We start from the raw sequence: 20,832 nt of genomic DNA, 5'->3' as shown, positions 1-20,832 counted from the left end.
TAAATTGTTGTGTTGCGTTTTGTGTTCGTCAAAAGATGTTAATTTATATTTCGAAATTATAATTTGTTCAAAACGTAATTGGACCCGTCATATTAATCTAATTATCCAATTAGCCACATTTATACATTTAATGAGAGTTTAACGCCGTGTTGCCTTTGTTTGCATGAAATGGGTGGCAGATGTTTGTATGTATGTTCATGTATGAGGGAGACAGAACTACTGGACTCTCAGAAAATTTCTTCTGAAATTTCAGTCAGGATTTTGAAATTTGGCACACATGTTGCATTGTTGATAATGGTTTCATCAAATAAAGGTTTTACTTAAAATTCCTATGAATATATATAGGTTGGTAGTAGCTGTCTTTAGAAAATCGTGGCGTATGGTTTCCGCCCTAGAATAGGACTACTTATTCCATATCTATCCGTGGATATGTATACGGACATCTTAGTAGAATATCCACAGAGCTGACGTCAAGTATGAATCAGATTATATAAAAAAAGATTTAGTTTTTATTTTCACGACCCAGGTATAGTTTGTTTGTTGGGGTATCACAATGAAACGGAAAGCTCGCGAGGACGACTAAGAGAGACGAGAAAAATATTAATTGTGTACTTATTGCTATCGGTAGACTCGTTCTAACTAATGTATATTTTTCATTAAGTTATAGGACTTTGAAGAATAACCAGTAGATTTAAATATAAAAAATTCCCATTAAACATATGAACACACTGCTTTTACAACAATTGTGTGGAAGCGGGTGTGAAATTCACGCAGGCGGAACCGCGGGCGGTAGCTAGTGCAAATAATTTTCACATACAAACACGGCCCTTTGATACGGACTCCGAATAACTGGCGGATCGAGTCGAACCAAATTGGTAGATACCATTCCAATTGACGCAGTAATTCAGGATAAGGCCGCGTCCACCTTGCTTGTTGATGTTATCTGTAATGCATCCTTACATATTGTAACAAGTTTATTTACAAAAATATCATTTTTGCCACAATCTTTTATTGTGGTCAGAGAGATCTTGTGGCATTTAACGTCTGACAAAAAACCCATGTCCGTGCTGTAAACGGTCGTTGGGAGCCGATCCTAGGTGCACCATCAGGTCTTGTGCTTGTCACAATAATGCATTGTCATTGGAATTTGAAGCGACGTGGGAAATTTCAACTCTGTATGACAACTGGAAGTAGGAGAAATCTAACTTGCAAGATTTGATTACAGACAGACAACGTGACAGTTGAAACTATAAATAAAAGCTTGTAAGAAGATTCAAGATAGTAGACACAAGCGGTACTACTAGACTCAAGTATAGTAGTTTTCATAGACCACCACTTGCTTCCGGTAAAGGGAAACATCCAGCACACTGGTTAACAGTTTAAGTTCACTAGTATTTATGTGATTTCTGGCCTAAAGACGTCTGGGTTGTCGTAAAAGTAATGTCAGATGCCCTTAGGCGATTTGAATAAAATCTGACACAGTGTTAGCAATAACACATTCGTTATGAAAGAAAGATAAAAGATTTCTTTTTTATTCATTATTTTTATTTATAATTCATTAAATATTTAAATGAACTACCTTAAATACACAAAATAATATTAATTTAAACTATAAAACTAACAACTATAAAAGAAGTCCCTTAGTCACGTTATCTGTCTGTATGTATGCAATAAACATGGTTATACCCGAGCGAAGCCGGAACGGTCACTAGTATGTTATAAAATATCGTTGAGTTAGTATCCTGTTACATAATTCTCTAACTTACAGTGGTGCTAACTGAATCAATGTGATTTGTCAATTTATTTGAAAAATGCGTCGACAAAAAGATTTACCGTGTGTTTCCGCCCTAGAATAGAACCATTCTTTATTAGCTCGTGGATGTTGTACGGCGACAATACCATTCCCAGAGCGGGCAGGCGGCCGGTAAACGGTTAACAACAGTATCAAGAAATAATAGTTTGAACTCAATAAGCGATGCAAGTATACCTATCATCCTATATTGAATAAAGAAATTTGAATTTGAATAAAAATGATAAAGTATTTGATTTACTAAAAATCAATGAAAAAGTATTTGATTTACTAAAAGAAATTGTAGCAATATATAAATATTGTAATTACGGATAACTCAGCCCCTCTTCGATTGCTGGGCCCGTAAGGGTCCTTAATTGTCACTATTATATATAAGAAACATATGTTACTTACATTAATGCAAATAAAGAATTGAGTATAGTCTCACTACTCAAATCGGGCTTCGCTGAATCACAGCCAAGGGATGCAACTATGTGACGTGATCCACACTTTTACCTGGTGTTAATCAGAGCGTTTCCATCGCTGCTGCGGCCGCGCTGTCATTACAATTTTTCAAATTCTAACAAAGGCAAATAAATAAATAAATATATTAGGACAAATCACACAGATTGAGCTAGCCCCAAAGTTAGTCCTGGTCTTGTGTTATGGGATTCTAACTCAATGATACCATATTTTATAACATATACATATAAACATCCAAGTCCCGTGCCAATCAGAAAAAGATCATTCATCATGACCCGACCGGGGATCGAACCCGGGGCCTCTCGGTTCAGAGGCAAGCACTTTACCACTGCGCCATCGAGGTCGACAACAAGAATTCGTTTTACTGACTTTAAAATAATTAATCTGTACTGTGGTAACGTCAATATAATGAACTAGCGGCCCGTCCAGGCTTCGCTCGGCTAAAAACATAATAAATTATACCCCTAAACCTTCCTCGGGAATCACTCTATCTATCGGTAAAAACCGCATGAAAATCCGTGCTTTGAGTTTCTCGCTAACAGACAGACAGACACGGTAGAGGACTTTGTTTTATAATATGTAAGGATAAACATTATTGATTTTGGAAATGATTCCTTCCGGAAGGAAATTGACGGATCGTAATGACAGCGCGGGAATCATCAAGCTATGAATATTTTATAGATTTTTTGAATTTTTTTTTTATTATTACAAGTATATCTACCAAGTCTACGTGCTGTTTACTCAGTTATGTAGGTGATGTTATATATTGTTGTGAATAAATACCAAATCAAACTTACCTTTTTCTTACATACTTTCCTGAAAAATACCGTTTCATGTGTACAAGCCCTAACCCCGCTACATAGCTACAGAGCGGGGGCGAAGAGTGTAACCCACTCCGGATCATCCCCGCATGCAAAGCGGGTGTAGTGCGACCGACACGTCTACATACTTTGACTTATTTCGCTCCGAAATACTAATAGTTTGTTGCTTTTGAAGAAAAATATAAGTATTACTATAATAGTATGACTTATTTCGGTGCGAAAAAAAAAGTATTTATGTAATAATATAAGCTTTTGCATGCGGCTCCGCCCGCGTGAAATCCCACGAGAGTGCATAGTTTTCCGGGACTAGAGTTAACATAGTTCTTCGCCGTACTTCAAACTACATGTATGAAGAATTTTAAGAAGATTGATTGAGATGAAACGTGAAGAGGTACCAAAAAACTAATCTTACTTTCGCCTTTATAGGTATACTAGCTTTTGCCCACAACTTTTACGAGTAAAAATGCTTTTCCCGTGGGAATTTCAGGAAATCCTTTCTTAGTGCTCTTCTACACTGTCCTAGGAACCTACGCACCAAATTTCAGCTTTCTACGCCCAGTAATTTCGGCTGTGCGTTGTCTGTCAGTCACTCAATAAAGCATGAGTTTTATATTATATTGATTAGTAAGGAATTAAGATAGGATTTTGATGTGAAAAAATACCATTTACGTTACTACATTGACATGTTACTGTGTATATGTCCTTTTAATCTCAAAGACCAAGACCACCTAATCCCCTATCCTTTAACCCCCGATCGTAATCCGCTTATTGGGCGTGCCCTCCCGAGTCCGGCCTATCACAGCGCTCCGCGGTCGCCGCCCGCCCTCGCCAGCCAATCGGAGAGCGGCAATTAGGGCGAAAAAAGCGTCGTTTGGGGTCGAGTTTCGTCGTTTGTCTGTTATCCAGGACTAAGGATTGAAATTTGCTTCGCTTGGAACTTCGGATATGGAGGTTTTGTGAAGTTAATCGAGGTCTGTATTCGGTTGCGAGACACAGCCGAATTTTTATAATTTTAAGTTTTGCGATGACAACAGGGTAGTTGAGGAGGTTAGAAAATCGTCAAAAATATGTATAATCTAGATAAATTACTTGTATAAATGATGAATTATATAATTAGTTGCTACTTGCTTCGTCAAAACGTATACAGAAAAGTATTCGCCACAAGCTTCGTCAAAAATTAAAGATCTAGATAAAATAGATATATTTTCAATTCATAGACGGTAACAATGCAGCTGGTAAAGTTCATTTTCAAAAAGTATTATATTTATTATAAATTATAAAAAATTATAAAAAAAAATTGCAACAACTTTTATTAAGAAGTCATCACCATAAACGTAATATTTAATGTAGCTGTCGAACAAACATGTCTTTCTTTGCGAACATTTCAGCAAGATGTGACGTCACTTCTACGTGTCATTTAGTAGACATAAAATTATTCAATACAATACTTTTTATTTCACCAAAGGAAATATTGAAATACAAAAAAAAAGGAGAGCTTGTACCCCTGGCCACATGAACATGGGTTTCGTGACGTCACAGTTCCGAATGAAACTGTACGTACTTATACCATTTTGTTTTCCCCACAGTCGGTTAAAGAGTGTATTTTCCAGATTACGCTGATTGCAGGCAAACCCGCGATAAGTCACGTGCTCATTAGTGTGAGAGAGACTTAAGTGCACTTTGTGACGCTCGCGCTTGACGCTTTCTGCATTTTGTTGTTTTATTTTTATTTTGGTTCAACATCACCTTATAAAATGTAATCGCTGTGCTAATAATCTGACGACCTCGGTGGCGCAGTGGTAAGGTTCTTGCTTCTGAACCGAGAGGTCCCGGGTTCGATCCCCGGTCGGGTCTTGATGGAAAATGATCTTTCTCTGATTGGCCCGGGTCTTAGATGTTTATCTATATATGTATTTGTTATAAAATATAGTATCGTTGAGTTAGTATCCCATGACACAAGTCACGAACTTATTTTGGGGCTAGCTCAATCTGTGTGATTTGTCCTAATATATATATTATATTTATTTATATTTAATAATGTATGAACCGGTGGTGGTGATGACGCCTGTGGATTGATAGGTTCCAAGTTCGAATCCTACTCGTGCCACATGAGTTTGTATAGCAACCTGACTCATGTATAGTAGTTTTCATAGACCACCATTTGCTTCCGGTGAAGGAAAACATCGTGAGGAAACCTGCACACTGGTTGATTATTAACTTGGGGGGAGAAGGCAATGGCAAACCACTCCATTAATAGTGCCAAGAAATTTGTATGTTTCTTTTCACATAATGACCACGAACCTCAGCCATGAGGAAATACGACTACTTATGAAGAAGAATAATGAATGAATGAAAATAATAATATGCTTAATAAAATAGCTTTTAAGTTACAATAGGCAATCATCTTAATCATAACTTCCTAAATAATCTTAACTATAATACCTATTATAAATGCGAAAGTAATTTTTGTTGTTTATTACCTCTTCACCCTACAATCTCCTTGAGATTGTGTACATAGTTTTAAGTATGGAAAAGGACATAGGATTCCTTTCATCTCAGTATAATAACTGTTCCCGTATGGGACTAGTATTAATTGTTTTGTCTCTTTGTTGTGCCTCATAATAATAATCATAGAGCCAATGAAAAAAAAACCTCACTTGAGTATCTCAATATTTCACAACAATTCAAATTGTTTTATTTTACACTATTCGGTAAAGTTTGCTAATAAACGAGGTATAAACAATCAAACAAAAAAGTAGCAAGTAATTAGCAAGAAGAAAAATTATTAACAAGCAAGTGAACAACATTCTCAACGGGGGTTCACATCAGGAAGGTAGTCAGTCGTAAAATCACAGCCGAATACGAACCTCGGGCTTTGTTGCGATCTTATGTGGTATGCAACCAAGAACACTTGAGGATTATAGAGGCATATTTCTGAAGATTTCAATCTACTAAATTCCAGATTTATAAATGTTTCCAAAAGGATTTGCATTAGCCATACACTTCAATCACTTTTTTCCTCTCACCTTTAACATAACAACTTCACACCTAGCTAATTAGCGGCAAAACAAGTGGCAATCACTGAAGCGATAGGTCACGTATGTTGCAACACCAGTAACTTGGGGAGGAGTTTTGATCGTGTTGATTGAAATCACTAGATGTGGCATAACACTAACATACACAACTATAGCCATGTGCCGTCCTCGAAAATTTCGAGAATGGTCAGGAAATATTCTAAGAAATTCCCGAGAATTTTCTTCAGATCATTACCGTTAAATTGGCTATGAGAACCTAGGATATAAACGGGGCAGGTAATTACAGAGAACAGAGAATTTCCAACGGCTTATCTCTAAATCCACACAAAAAGTTCCAAACGGATTTCCTGTCGCGCCATCACTTATGTGATTTATGATAGAAAAAAAGTAAAAAATAATAATAACAACGAAATTGTAGTTACTTTCCATCTAGTAATCGCTACGTCTGCGCTCATCGGAGCAAGCGGCATGTTGTCCCTCCCTGATTGTATCTGTCCTATTTGCAATTTTTAAGGGCTGTTAGGTCCACTTGACCGTATATTGTTAATATCTAAAATCTCACGGTACACTTTTTTTAAATAAAATGCAGACAGCAGACATCGTCGAGGATTTTTTAAACTAACGTGTGTCACTTGAGTGCCTATGCTTGTGAATTCCAAAATAATACATTACATCATGCATTACATCATAAATAGAAAGTAACATTAACATCAAAAATTACTTCGAAATCCGTCTGATGGTTCCTAAAGGGTTCAACCGCTGCGGCCGCGCTGTCATTACGATTCGTAAATTTTGTTTAGGAAGGAATCTTTTCCAATATTTCATATATAAATATTTCATAATATAAATCATAAAACATGAATTGACTAAAACAAATTAATTATTTTAAGGTCGAGTAGAAAAAAGAATTCTTACCTTTGATAAAATTTGAAAAATTGTAATGACAGCGCTGTCGCGGCCATTGAATAGCTCTGTGAATTACCTGTGTGTGTGTGTGTGTGTTAGGGCACAAAAATGTAATTAAAAACTTTAATACAAAAGAAATGTAAAAGACATTGCAGGACACACATCCAAACTTTCCTATTAATAATTTAGTAAATAAGTAGTACCTAACACGCTTTTCCCGCCCAAATTTTTCTTAGTTCCTGGTTAAGTACATAAATTTAAGTACAAATTGACTTAAAACGGAGATAAAGGGCGACTTAATAACTACACTGCCAAAGCCCATTTATTAACACAATAATAAGACCCCTCTAACGCGGCAAATTAATCGAAATTGTTCTGCAAAATCTATAAATAAACTGCTTTGATCCCCCTCAGTATGATATATTCAATTAGTTTTTGTCAAAACAATTTAGTTTAAGTAATTCGGAGCACGCGTTTTGACATTGTAGGAAATTGTCCGGAATAATCAGTGTTTTTATAGGTTATAATTATTTTGTTGTTCCCGCGCCTATTAGAATAACAAGCAATGCAATTTTACAAGTAATTTAATTAGTTATTCACTGTGTTGCTACAACTTTGTGATATAACATGCAGTTTTAAAATAGGGCATTAGACACGTTGTATTTTATTTATTACGTGACTAGCTTTTGTCCACAGCTTCGCCGGGTTTATTCCGTGCGTATGTTAGTACTTACGTTCATAACTTATTATTATCGATATGTCAGGTTCTAAGCAACGTATCGCGATGAAATCTATACGAAGACCGTCCACCATACAACTGTGAAAATCGCATCAAGTTCCATCTAGTAGTTTTCGCGTGATTCACGAACAAACATACAGACATACTGCTATTTTTGTGATTCTGTACCTCGAAGGGTAAAAAGGAACTTTATTCAGCGTAGCTTAGGTATAATTTTCCAGTGTCATTATTATTGATCACTTCTATGTCCATTGTTCGTTAAGATTCTTTTTTAGTAATCATTAGGAATGTCGTTGATTCTGACTTACCTATATAAATCACTAGCTGTTGCCCGCGTGTTCGCCCGCGACAAACAGTACCGTATGACACTCTACAATTCACTGTATTCCACACTAAAAATCACTTCAATAATTCGTTTTGACGTGCAAGACGGACAAACTAAATAGTATATGTATTGGTTTTGACATATAAAAATTATTACATATTGAAATTGTTGTAAAATATCTGAAATAGCATATATTTTGTTTCAGATTTTTAGTACACTTCTATGGCACCGCCTTGTAATATAATTTCTCAGTGGTCTATCGTATTTCCTCCCTACTTCCTGTGCCCATCACTCAACTTTTAACAACGACATCCTAAAAACTTAAGATGTCACAAGCAAAGTACTTCCACGTGACAACTTTGAGACGCCTATTAGGACAACCCATTGTGTGTGTGTAGTACTTAATAAAACGTCAAGAAAACTGGGATAAAATTGCAGGAAACGAAAACAATAGGAGTTTGCTTGAATTTGAGAAGCGACACGCGCCGCCACGCGGCGAGTAGCGGAACTTCCCTCTTGGTTGGACAATGGGGGAAAAAGGAGGATTTTTTATTTCGATTATTCAATATTGTTCATTTTGTTTTTGTTACTTTGTGAACGGGAGATATTCTCACATTTAACTTTAGGTGTTAATAATGTATTTCACATAAGAATATACAGATATATCACATAAAAATAAATTTGATATTAATTAATCCTTACTAATTATATACAAAAGTTATATATTTTTGTTTGTAATGAGTAAGTTTATAGACTACTAGACCGATTTTGGTGAAATTTGGCATAGAGACAGACGAAACGTTCTAGAGTAACATACTTAGGCTACTTTTTAAATTATGATTTAACCCGAGCGACGCCGGGACAGGCTGCTCATATAAGTATATGTATGCTTGGCACAGGTAAATGTACAAAAAATATACCTATATTTTTTTGTACGTACCTGTGATTTTACGTCCGGCCGCCAGCCTAACACTTCTTTGCCTTGGGATGTTATTGTCTGTTATTATCTCTTTGTCGCTTCATTGGACATACAAAAGACAATTACAAATACGTGGTCTTATTCTAGGGCGAGAACCACACGCCGTACTTAGAATATTGTAGTTTCATTTTGTGTCCGTGCTTATACGATACGCTGATAGCAGTTAGAGAGACCGCAGCTCTAGCCGTGTCAGGTTACATAAAGGGTGTTTCAATAAAGACTACGATTACCCGCTATTATTTCTGGTTTATGCCAAGTTTTTGGGGGGATTTAAACGTCAAATTCCTGGTCACGTGTGGCTATTTGAGATTTTTTTATGCCTAATTAGGATGATGTAGAACCAGTTGTTTGTTTTGTGGTTCTGGTTTACATTTTCACGCGTAAGTGGATACGATTATGTTACGGGAAATTAGTTTCAAAAACCCCAAAAAGCCCCGGGCGTTTTAATAAACGCCAAAAAATCGGCACGCATAATTATGCATGCCGATTTTGTACAATTTATTGCACCAAGGAATTACGAGTATCATTTCCGTTTTTTTGTTGGAGTATTCTTTAAATATACAGTATGAAAGACATTAAGTACCTATTACTGTAATTTTTTTGCATCTAAGATGTTCAAATAAAGATCGTTATTCATTTACTAACTTTTGCCTGCGGCTTCGCTCGCGTTAATTTCCCATGGGAACAGTTATTTTTCCGGGATGGAAGGTAACCTATGTCCTTCTCTATACTTCAACCATTCTTCAAACTATATCTGCAAATTTTCAAGAAGATAGGTTGAGATTAGATACAGCGTGAAGTTAGATTTATGAGCAATTCATTGGTTAATCCGTATAATAAATTTCTTAAAATTATCAAGGAATAGTAAATAAAACAAAACATGTAAGAGAAATTATATATATTTCAATATATTTCTTCACAACAGTTGCACCTGCTCACCTAAGTTACATTTCGTACAAATTCATACATTCCTAAATCACAATATCACCAAACACACGCAAAGTACAAAAAAAAATCTAACGACTGGATTTAATCGAGTTTATATTTTCAACGTCCGAGATATTGCTTGGCATAAAAATGCAAAACTTGTAACATTGTTCGTTAGTAAAAAATATGTAGCGACCAACGCCATCTGTCAACGAGTAGCTGATTTAAACAGACGTTCTAAATATAAATTCAAGATTTCAAATCCATTTACGTAATAAATAAATATTGCTATTCGATTTTTATACATAATAAATCATCGAGTAAAACTATTTGATTGGTTTTTGAAAGAAAATATTAACATTCATTTATTGAAAAAAAAAAAAAGTATCTATGAACGAAATATATTTCAAATCTAGTCATAATATTATTTAACATAAATGTTTTTTGCTGAAAAATGATGTAAAGAAAACCAAAACACAAAAACAACTATATACTACAAGATAGTGAAGAAGAGAAACTCAATTTAATAGAAATGAGTTAAAATCATCTTTCGAAAGACAATCGTATATGTAGAAACTAAATTATTGACTTTTTATAGCAAGAATTGATTACACAAGTGTATATTATCACCATTAATATAGAACCGTGGCACAGGTTTGTAAAACCAATATTTTCCATAAATAACTATAAAAACGATTAAAGAAGCATGAAGGAAATGCGCTTTTGAGATTGATCAGGTTTTAAATGGGAATGGCCTAGCGTTCTGCAACTTTATGAGAATGTTTAATATGAAAAAGTGTTTTTAAAACTCCGATAATTATTACAAAAATATCATGGCGTCAGGATGTTACTAAAAGTTTTGTACAAAATTATGTTTTTTATTTGCGCAGCATTTTTACATATTTGACTAAGAAAACATAGCTTTTAATGTGTCAAAATATATAGATACAATCTGTCAATAAAGTGAAGAAAACTGATTTTTAACGTTTTTTTTTTTCCATTCCTATATGAAATATAATGATCAAGATTGGTTGATGAACACCCAGCGTCGCCGCCAACAGGAGACCGCGCAATCATTTCCTTTCTTCACTTTCTTGATAAGACTGTTCATATATTTTAACACTACATATAGATGTAATTCATAATTTGCTTGTTAATTTAAAATTTCTCAAAAAACATAATAGCCTCGAATATGACACAAAGTTTTCTAATCAATTAATACATAATTACATAAACATCGATCTAAATCATAATTCAGTCAAGGAACTGTCTAAGCTTTAAAGAGAAAAGACGTGTAACCGTGAAAATTATTTCAATCAATCGATGTTAATGTAACGTTAAAATCTAAATACATAAAATAGAATTTTCACATTATAATACCTGGTTCCGACGAGCTAAACAGTTAAGTGCTTAGTACAGTATACAGTAGCGATTAATTCATTTCGGAAAGAGATCATTAGATAGTTCAGCCTCGTCGGATTTATATAAGAAAATCACCCAATAAATTACTGAACACTTTCACTGTATTAAGCACTTCATAAGTTGCCCCCGATCAATGTCCCATAAAAGCCGTACAGACAATAAAAAAGTAGATTTGTTTTTAATTAAGTCTTATTATTGTGGGCGCCGCTGTCTCGCGGTGGGCAACTTAGCTCTAACCGGGCAATCGTCACAGTCATTCCAATTGATTAATATTCCTAATAATGCCGAAAATCTACCACAACTACCCATTGAGAATTTTTTAAATTCTAATTTTAGTATACCTATCTTCATTGCTTCGAAGGACGTTTTTGCGCGTATGCGCTTTTAGGTTATATGTCCGTTTAATGTAACTTTGCTTACGACGGGAATGACTAAAATCATAAATACCTATATTACTAACATACAACATTACCTTATTCTGTAAATGAACACACAATTGAGTTAAAAATAAGAATCATTTTAAACAGTACAATAATTAAATATTTTGTCTAATGCGAGTATTTTCAAGTCATATCATATGAATCGAAATGAATCTTTTGAAAATAAACTTTATTCTAGTAAAATTAAGGCTGGTTTTTGTTTGAGTTTTTTCTGAGATGCTTTAAGTCCAGTAATCCGTAGAACATATGTTTCTTGTTTGTAAACAAATTATAACGATAAATAGAATTATTATTTTTCGCCTAATAATTCAATGTAATAATTAAATTCGCAATAATTTATGACACTAGTTTCGTCGATTCTAGCGACGTTAAATATCGTGTCTCTACTTTCTAATATTAGTGCTTCACAATACACAACACACAAACAATTGAAAGACCATTGAAACACGATTATCATTATATAGTAAGCAAAGTTTCATTCTAGACTACCTTAAAACGCTCAGTGACTTATGATCATAGTACGCTCACCACACCGCTTCCGCCTGGCAAGTTGACGTTCATTGAAAAGTGAGCTTTAAATCGTCTACTGTAGACAAAAAAATTGCGGATTTCTCGCTGTCAGCTCTCGTCTTGTCAATGTAAAATATGTCTACATAAGATGATTTAAAGCTCACTTTGCAATGAACATCATCTTGCCGATATAAGGTGGGGGTGGTGCGGCGTAAGTGTGCTAATAAATTTTGAGGTCACGTGTTATTATTACATTATAATTAAATTGAATTCTCACTAAGATCTACTAAGAGGAGATTCTTTTCAACATTTTCCCGCGCAATATGAGTCGATATTCGTTCTACCTTTTTACCGTCTCTAATTATATCGATAGTTCTAATTCTTATGTACATTAATTTAATTTTGCAAGGGATTAAATTTCAATAATAAAAAATAATAATAAAATGGCGGACGACGCCATTTCTTGTCATAGATTTTCGTTCGTATCGTTTGTCATAGGCTTTTTTAACATGTCATATAAAAAAAAATTTTTTTTCGTTCGTTTAATATTATATTGCCATCTCAAAAAATCTTCAATCTTATAGCCATTGCAAGCGCTCATATTACACCACAAAAGCGTACACTGATAAATATTTGTCTTTTTATATACAATCACACATTTCTTAATTCAGACATTCACATTTAGTTATTTCTTGGTGTTCCATAATTGCACATCTTAACTATGTGTATATGTACTAAAATAGTATTTTTTTAAATTTTCTCCCATATACATTTGCAATCATAATGTCTATTTAGAGTTATCATTTTTATGCAAAATATCATTGCAATAGTCATAAGTTATGCTTAATTTAAATCGATCCTTAGGTACTTAAAGAAAAAAAAATACATTTTTTTTCACAAAAACACAATTAAATTAGTTAAAAATCCTACTCTATGCTTCAAGACTAGTTTTCAACACACAAATAAATGCACCAAAATGTCTATGAAAAAAAAATTGTCTAAAACTTAACTTTGTTCTTTTGAGATCAGGCATTTTTTTACGAATTGTACTATGTTTTTTTTTTCACAAATGCGAATTGAATGGTTTTTAATTCATAATACTGATATTGTTATCGAGACCAATCAAAAATATGTACTTACTAGCTGCGGCCCGGGGCTTGGCTCCCGTTGGAATTTCGGCATAAAAAGTACCCTATGTGTTATTCCAGATTATATTCTACCCGTGCACCGAATTTCATAACAATCCGTCCAGTACATTTTGAGTGAACGAGGAACAAATATTCACACATACATCCTCACAAAATTTCGCAATTATAATATTAGTAGGATAACTGAGCTTTTTTATCTGTAGTATTTTTTTTTTAATTTTTATGAAAAAAAAAAAGAACTTACCTATCTTTTTTCATTGTTTATTCCACGAAATTAAAAATAGCTACAAATAAATACGTATATTTGATGTTTAGATCCTAAATTATTAACAAACAATTAGTATAATATTTATAGCACATTCGACAACTCAGTCACGTATACGCAGGTCAAGCAACTTTATAAGAAAATAACTTATATTGGTCGCCACTTATATTAATCTGTCAATATTTTATGCTTTATAGACTTATTTCTAAACTAGCTGCCCCGCGGGGCGTCGCTTCCGTAGGAATTTCGGGATAAAACCTATGTGTTATTCCAGGTTATATTCTACACGTGTACCAAATTTGCGAGAAAGACTAACAAACATACACCCTCACAAAGTGTCGTAACACTTTATAATATTAGTAAGATGGAATTTAAGGTTAGACAGGTATAAAAGCAATACAGACATATGAATGAACTGAATAGTTATATTACTGTAATTATTTATACTGTTTGGAGAATATTGCAAAGAATATATAATTTAAATTTATATTATTATTATAAGGAGGTAAGCGTTTATGAGTTTGTATTTTTGAGGCGGGTAAACACAGAAACTACCGAACCGATTGCAAAAATTCTTTCACCATTAGAAAGGTACATTATCCATTATGCTATAGGCTATATTTTATCTCAAAATTCCCACAGGAGCGAAGCCACGGGCAACATCTAGTCTGACATATTATACATTCTAATCTATATAGTTTTTAAAATGACCTGTACCAACTTTTTCTTTAATTTTTATCAGACTCCATAAGGAGATGGTTCTCAATACGTCGCAATTTTTTTTTATTTTACTCTTTCAAATGGGTTATTCTGTTAATTTTAACAGCGTCATAAATATGTTTTATAAATAATGTGATATCTATAAACAGATCTACATTTTGTCACAGCAATCTTGTAATCATACAGTTTTAACTCTTTCTACAAATTGCGCTGTTATAGTTCTTCCCCATTGGAACGCGCCATTTCGCTAACCATCATACAGTCGTCTCACTCTAACAAAAGTAGTTATATAATGGCATCTCTTTCCATTGAAACGCATACGTTTCAGCAGTGGTGGAAACGTGGGTTGCTAGATAACATCGCTGTCTCGCTCTCACCTATGCAGCTTTATAGTGGCGTCTCTTTCCTCCATTGGAAGGCGTTAGTTTTGACAACCGGGTTGCTGGAACTTGCGCTGGCGGCTAGGGCGACGCCCGTGCGGCGTATATTTGCGGCTGCATTATCTGAAAACAAGAAAAAAAAATATACAGTCTGTCAACCAAGTGAAGAAAACTTGTTTTTGACGAACTATCCTAGACCTATGGAATGTATAGTTAACACATTCGGTGTCATTTGTATAATGTCATTATTTACGATCGTGAGAAGCGAAAATTTCATTTTACACTATTTATTAGCCGCGAGAATAGACCTCGCGAACACAATAAATTTTCGATGAGTTTTTACAAAATTGTGAATATTTCAAAAACGACTTAACCGATTTTGTTGGCCCACGAACTTAAAAACTCTATTGACGGATCTCACATACCTTTTAAATTTCATCAAAATCAGACCAACGGTTCGAAAGTTAACGCGTTACAAACATACATAAATACAAAAAATGCTTTTTTGCCCCAAGTTGACTTGTAGACCTCGCTCGGTCAATGAATATACTCACCAAGACCGTTTCTCACATTAGCGACTAGCCTCATAGCTGGGTTAGTGACTATTCCATTCCTCTTGTTCTTGCTGTGGACAAACAACATATTTAATTTACGATTATTTACCTTTTTTATTATACATTTAATTGAAAAATATTGTTTTTAAGACCGGCTGCACACGCTCCAATTTAAGGACTACAGAAAGGGATGCAGTTATTTAAAAGAAAGAGATATAGGACGACCTTCCTTGTCCATTAAATCCGAGCGTGTGTAGCCGGTCTAATACAACGCAAAAATTAAGCCACGAATATACTAGGAATACATTTGACGCGCAACACATCGTTCTTTCCTTTTCATTACAATTTGCACGAGTGAGATCGACTATGTGCTATTTCACTCGAGTCAATGGTAACGCGTGAGATAGAGTGATATGTTGCGCGTCAAATGTTGTCCAGTGTATTCGTAGCTTGATATCTTCTGAGATTTCCCATGTATCGGAATATGCTATCTATTAGTATAATATATATTGTAAAAGATATATAAAATCAACAGACAAGAGGTAGATATATAATAACCAATTTAATAATTATGCTAGCATTTTATTCGTAGAAACTGTCCAAAGAAATCAGTATTAACGCAGAGGACGGAATGAAATGAATAGTATATTCAATTTGACATTTTGTCGCCCTTCTAATGATGACGCCCAGAGCGCTCCCCCTTGCACTACGCCACTGGCCACCACAAACTTTTTCTGTAGATATCTTATCAATAAATTCTTTAAAAAACAAATTTGAATGTCTAAGATTTATTAGTAATGTATTTGGAACTTAATATGTCTAAATATAAGTATGTTATTTATTAGTTGTTTAGTATAGTGAGGTCACAAATTAAAATCTAATGCTTCTTATTAAAACGCAAGTGTTCACACATTAACCATATATGTAACATTAAAATAAACTATTATGAATTAATGTGTCAACACAATATGTATACTATGATGTTATCATGAAACGAAAGCTGTTAATTAATAATTAAGCCTTTGTTATAAATATATATATAAATATAACTTTCCCAACATATATAATTTACTTTATACGACACCTGGACACAATAACATTTAATTGCATTTTGTTTTTTATTATCCACGTAGGCAGGTGTCGCATAAAATTTTATATACCACTCGAAAGAAAGTACTATACACATGTTGTTGTATGATAGTGACCCTCGACTCTGTCTCGGGCCTTAATATCTTAATTATGAGACCCGTGGAAACGCAAATACAAAATATTCCGTTATTATTACGCGGTGCAGGCTTCGGGGCGCCGTGAATGCCGGCAACACACCATCCTTATCCTTGCATATTATAAAACAAAGTCGTCTGTCGCGTCTGTCTGTTCGCGATAAACACGGCGATATGTTTTTACCGGAGCGACGGGGTTCTAGTTAGAAATAATATATTTATAATAATAACTTTTGTTTAAAGTACACGGGACACCGTACACTGTCATGATAGGGACCAACACTGTTCAAATGAGTTTCTTTAGACATTTCTTCTCAGCAGTGGTCGTTCCGAAATGCCAGTAGTTCGTAGCTCGTGAGAAATAACTATAAATATAAAAATTGACGAGAAAAAGTGCCTGTGAAGGTCTAATTTCTGGGATTTGAATTTTGAATTACATTTTGAACGGGACTTCATGGACACAATTTTCGAACGGACAAAAATAAATAATACAAATAATTTCCATGCATATGATGAGCAGCCAATGATGATGAGGTTACAGTACAAATCTGATGCCAGCCTCAGCCAACCTATAACAGAATGGGGGTGATTGTGCTTCGAGCTACAATACCTTACTGTTTTATAGAATAGTCTAAATACCACTTACTATTTAAACCATGAATACTCAACTCTAAAAGCAGGCCAATATCTATGTTACCTTTTCACGCTTTATCTACTCAACTAAACTTCTTGAAACTTTGCTAACGTGTAGTTTGAAGTACGGAGAAGGACATAGGGTACCTTTAATCCCGGAAACATAACTGCTCCCGTGGTAAAATCACGAGGGTCGCGGTAAAAAGCTAGTAGATATATTTTTTATTTATACAGGATTACTGGTATCTAACCTATAACCTTCCAAAGGTGCGTAAGGTACATAGAAACTAACATCTTTTGTTCGACGACTTTTGTCTAAACGTAATAAATACAAAAAAAAACTTTTTTTTAGTTTCAATGTCGTTTCTATAAAACATTAACTCTATGTTCGATTCTGCTACATAACGCTTACTGTACTGTCTCGTGTTGCTTGGCTATTACATAGAGTTAAAATGTGTAGAATCGCAAATTAGATTGTATTTTTTTTTATGAAAAAAAAAAACTACGAATCACGAAAAGTCGTAGAATAAAAGTGGCTTGTTTTGATATACCCACGTAATCTTTAGAAGGTTTTGGTTTGATACCAGTAACCCTGTATATTCTTTTAGAACGTATTCTATTATTACAGGTTTATATACCTAAATCAACAGAAGAGCAAATATATACATTATATAAACTGTAACTTTAGTACATTTAGCTAATGATAATACAAGTAATATATTTAAAATATAACACTACCGCACCGCTCCCCCTCGGCAAGATAACCTCCATTGAAATGTGAGCTTTAAAGCGTGGTCTATAAACATACTTTACATTGACAAGAAAATTAGCGGACTGAATTATTCGTTACTTTGACTTACTTGTCTGTATAGGGAGTGATAAATGAAATAAATCTTTCGTCCTGATACCAGTGATTTAATGAAATCTTTGATTATTCCATCACCTTGTTCATGAGAACAATACCGTGACATCACATGTTTTACTTAAAACGTGTAATATGTGGCCGGCCATATCAAAAGGGACCTTATGGCGGCTGGCGCTTAGGTCTTTATTGCCGTTGTTCGAATACAAAACGACGACAATAATGGCGTAAGTTCCGGGCGCCATTAGGTCCCTTTTGTTTTGGACGGCCACATATAATAATTATATACTTCGAAGAAATTAATGACGCGATATATTCATTAATTAGTAAAACATAATATTTCGGAAAAGAAAATGGAATTTCCTAATCTAATATTACCAGAATCCGGATGTGCGCACAAATCTCGTAGAGTCTACATTTATATAACCAAACATTATTCAAATTCAAACAAATAAGAAAATATACAAAAAAATTATAGACCTTTCATGGGCAATCGTGTGAAACCATTAAAATATATAATGAACCCTAAAAAAACTTTTTAATAAGCCTCGCATTACACAATGCAACAACGCATGATGTCACAGTTTGCAAACCCTACACCGTTTCAAACCCTACATTGGCCCAGCACAACCACCCCTCTAGTCAAAACCGACTCACGTCTTAAATATCCTGCCTCTAGCGCGTCCAAAACTGCCCACAAGCCGGTTGTACGCTACACGACTCTTCGAAGGCCGTATCTCGCTACATATTATTATATAGATAAGTAAATATATGTTACATACTCCTATATATTTAAAATAGTGTCCGATCGAATATTTGGCTTCAGTCGTAAAATTTAATTTCGATTTCGACCAATAATTTTAAACTCGAACTAATTTATTTACATGAAAAGATACGATCTTAGATTATTTCCAATTTACTTTATTTAAAAAAATAAATATTGCGAAACGCAAGTTTTAGTCATAAAGTCACGATTGTATAGTTTCGGTCGGACACTAATTAAAAGTTTACATAATGTGCTAAGCCCAGAGATTCGCAAATTTTTACGAACGAAAGAACAATTTAAAACTAATGTTAACCATTTTTATGATTAAAATAAGAGGCATATACAAACATAAGCAAAGCTACATTTATTAATAAATGTAAATAATAAACAAAACTTGAGTTATTTAGCATTAAGAACAATATTTATTGATTGGATACAAACATCCATTGGCCTCTGAAGGTCATTGAATAAAATATATTTTTAAATCAAAATCAACAGAAAGAAAAAAATATATATTCAAATCTACTTAGAACGTTTCAATCAAGATAGGCCGTGAATGCTTTGGTGTTTTTCTTCCTCGATTAAAGTTAACGTTAAAGTTCACTGGTGCAACACACCTTTAGTTTTAAGTAAATTTTTGAAGTCAATAAGCGATGTAAATCATCATAAAAGGAAATAAATATATTCGTTATTTTATTTGATTTCATTCATTCACTCATTCATTTGAACACCAATTTGTAGTAAAACCACAATTTTACCTGTCATTCCTATCCTGCGGTTTACATTCTCGTCCTAGAATGATTCTCATATGTGTGTCGCGGTTGAAATGTGTGTCTTGTTGTATAGACTGAACTGCTGTGAGGCTGGCCGGTTGAGATCCTGCGGGAACAATAAGGGAGTTATCTTCTTTCATTAGCTCTTACCACGAAAATATTCTTCTCTCTCTACATCACATCTCTCTCATATCTGAGCGTTTACTCTGTTTCTTCCTCAAGCCTAAGCCTAAAAATAAAGTCAGTTGACTTTGAAAAAATACGTGAAAATAGGATTGACGTAGATAATTTTATTTCTAACACATCACGTCTAGGGTCGCAACAGCATCCAGCTATAAAATTTTACTTAAAAAAAATATTTTCGACTCACCAACGCCCCCTATCGGCTGTGTCGGGCTGCAAATATCGCTGACGGGGCTCCTCGGGGGCGAAGCGTATAGAGGGCTACCATTGTCCCTATAGCCGCCATGTCTCGCGTCCCTTCGTCTGTCGTAGTCTCCGTACCCTCGAAGATCTGAGTCCCTTTCGTTGGCCAGGTAGCTTCTGTTGAGGGAAAGACTTTGGGTTCGTTATTGCTATGTCATTTGCTTCCTTTTCTTATGCCGGCTCCACACTGTCGAGCAGTTTAAGCTAAACTTTAGCGGATTCGGTATAAAATTTATTTTTCACTCAAAAAGCACTTAAACTACGCATGTGTCTGAGTTCGGCGACAGTGTGGAGTACGCATTGCATATTATAAAACAAAGTAAGTTTTCTTCCAGTCAAAATGTCAGTAATTTTTTTATTGAAAAATAATCGTGTCAATTGCATATACTTGGACGATAAAGGCGGATTTATGCCAGAAAGGGATTTCCTTTTCTCCCATAAGTCCGTATTTGTACGCGTTTTCTTTTTCTGCCGATAGAAAAATATAACATTTTTAGAACGCAATACAATATTGTCTCAAAATCAAATTAAATCATTTATTCAGAAATTAGATCGTCACAGGCACGTTTTCACGTCATATTCTAAAATAAATAATATTTAAGCTACAAACTACTACTAGCATTTCGGAACGAGCAGTGCTGTGAAGAAATTTCGAAGGAAACTGATTTAAACAGTGTTTGTCCCCATTATGACAGAAGGGCTTAAT

At 34.4% G+C, this 20,832-nt stretch overlaps 1 protein-coding gene across 5 annotated transcripts in view; it reads right to left on the bottom strand.

The window, feature by feature from the left end:
• Nucleotides 1-9,960: 9,960 nt before the first annotated feature.
• The window catches only part of LOC128681708 (ankyrin repeat domain-containing protein 50-like), a 59,126-nt gene continuing 48,254 nt past the window's right edge, over nt 9,961-20,832 (bottom strand). For 2 of the 5 annotated variants that reach the window (XM_053765819.1, XM_053765820.1), the window contains exons 35-39: nt 20,071-20,258; nt 19,686-19,806; nt 18,819-18,902; nt 15,444-15,514; nt 9,961-15,012 (exon numbers count right to left, since the gene is read on the bottom strand). In XM_053765819.1, coding sequence (XP_053621794.1) covers nt 14,897-15,012; nt 15,444-15,514; nt 18,819-18,902; nt 19,686-19,806; nt 20,071-20,258 — 580 coding nt within the window. In that variant the 3' untranslated portion in view covers nt 9,961-14,896. The remainder of the gene's footprint in view (nt 15,013-15,443; nt 15,515-18,818; nt 18,903-19,685; nt 19,807-20,070; nt 20,259-20,832) is intronic. The other 3 variants (XM_053765821.1, XM_053765823.1, XM_053765822.1) reach the window with 2 other exon arrangements.

Source organism: Plodia interpunctella, chromosome 28 (genome assembly GCF_027563975.2).
Source record: "Plodia interpunctella isolate USDA-ARS_2022_Savannah chromosome 28, ilPloInte3.2, whole genome shotgun sequence".
NCBI lineage: Eukaryota > Metazoa > Arthropoda > Insecta > Lepidoptera > Pyralidae > Plodia > Plodia interpunctella.
This window is presented reverse-complemented; position numbering and strand designations above follow the sequence as displayed.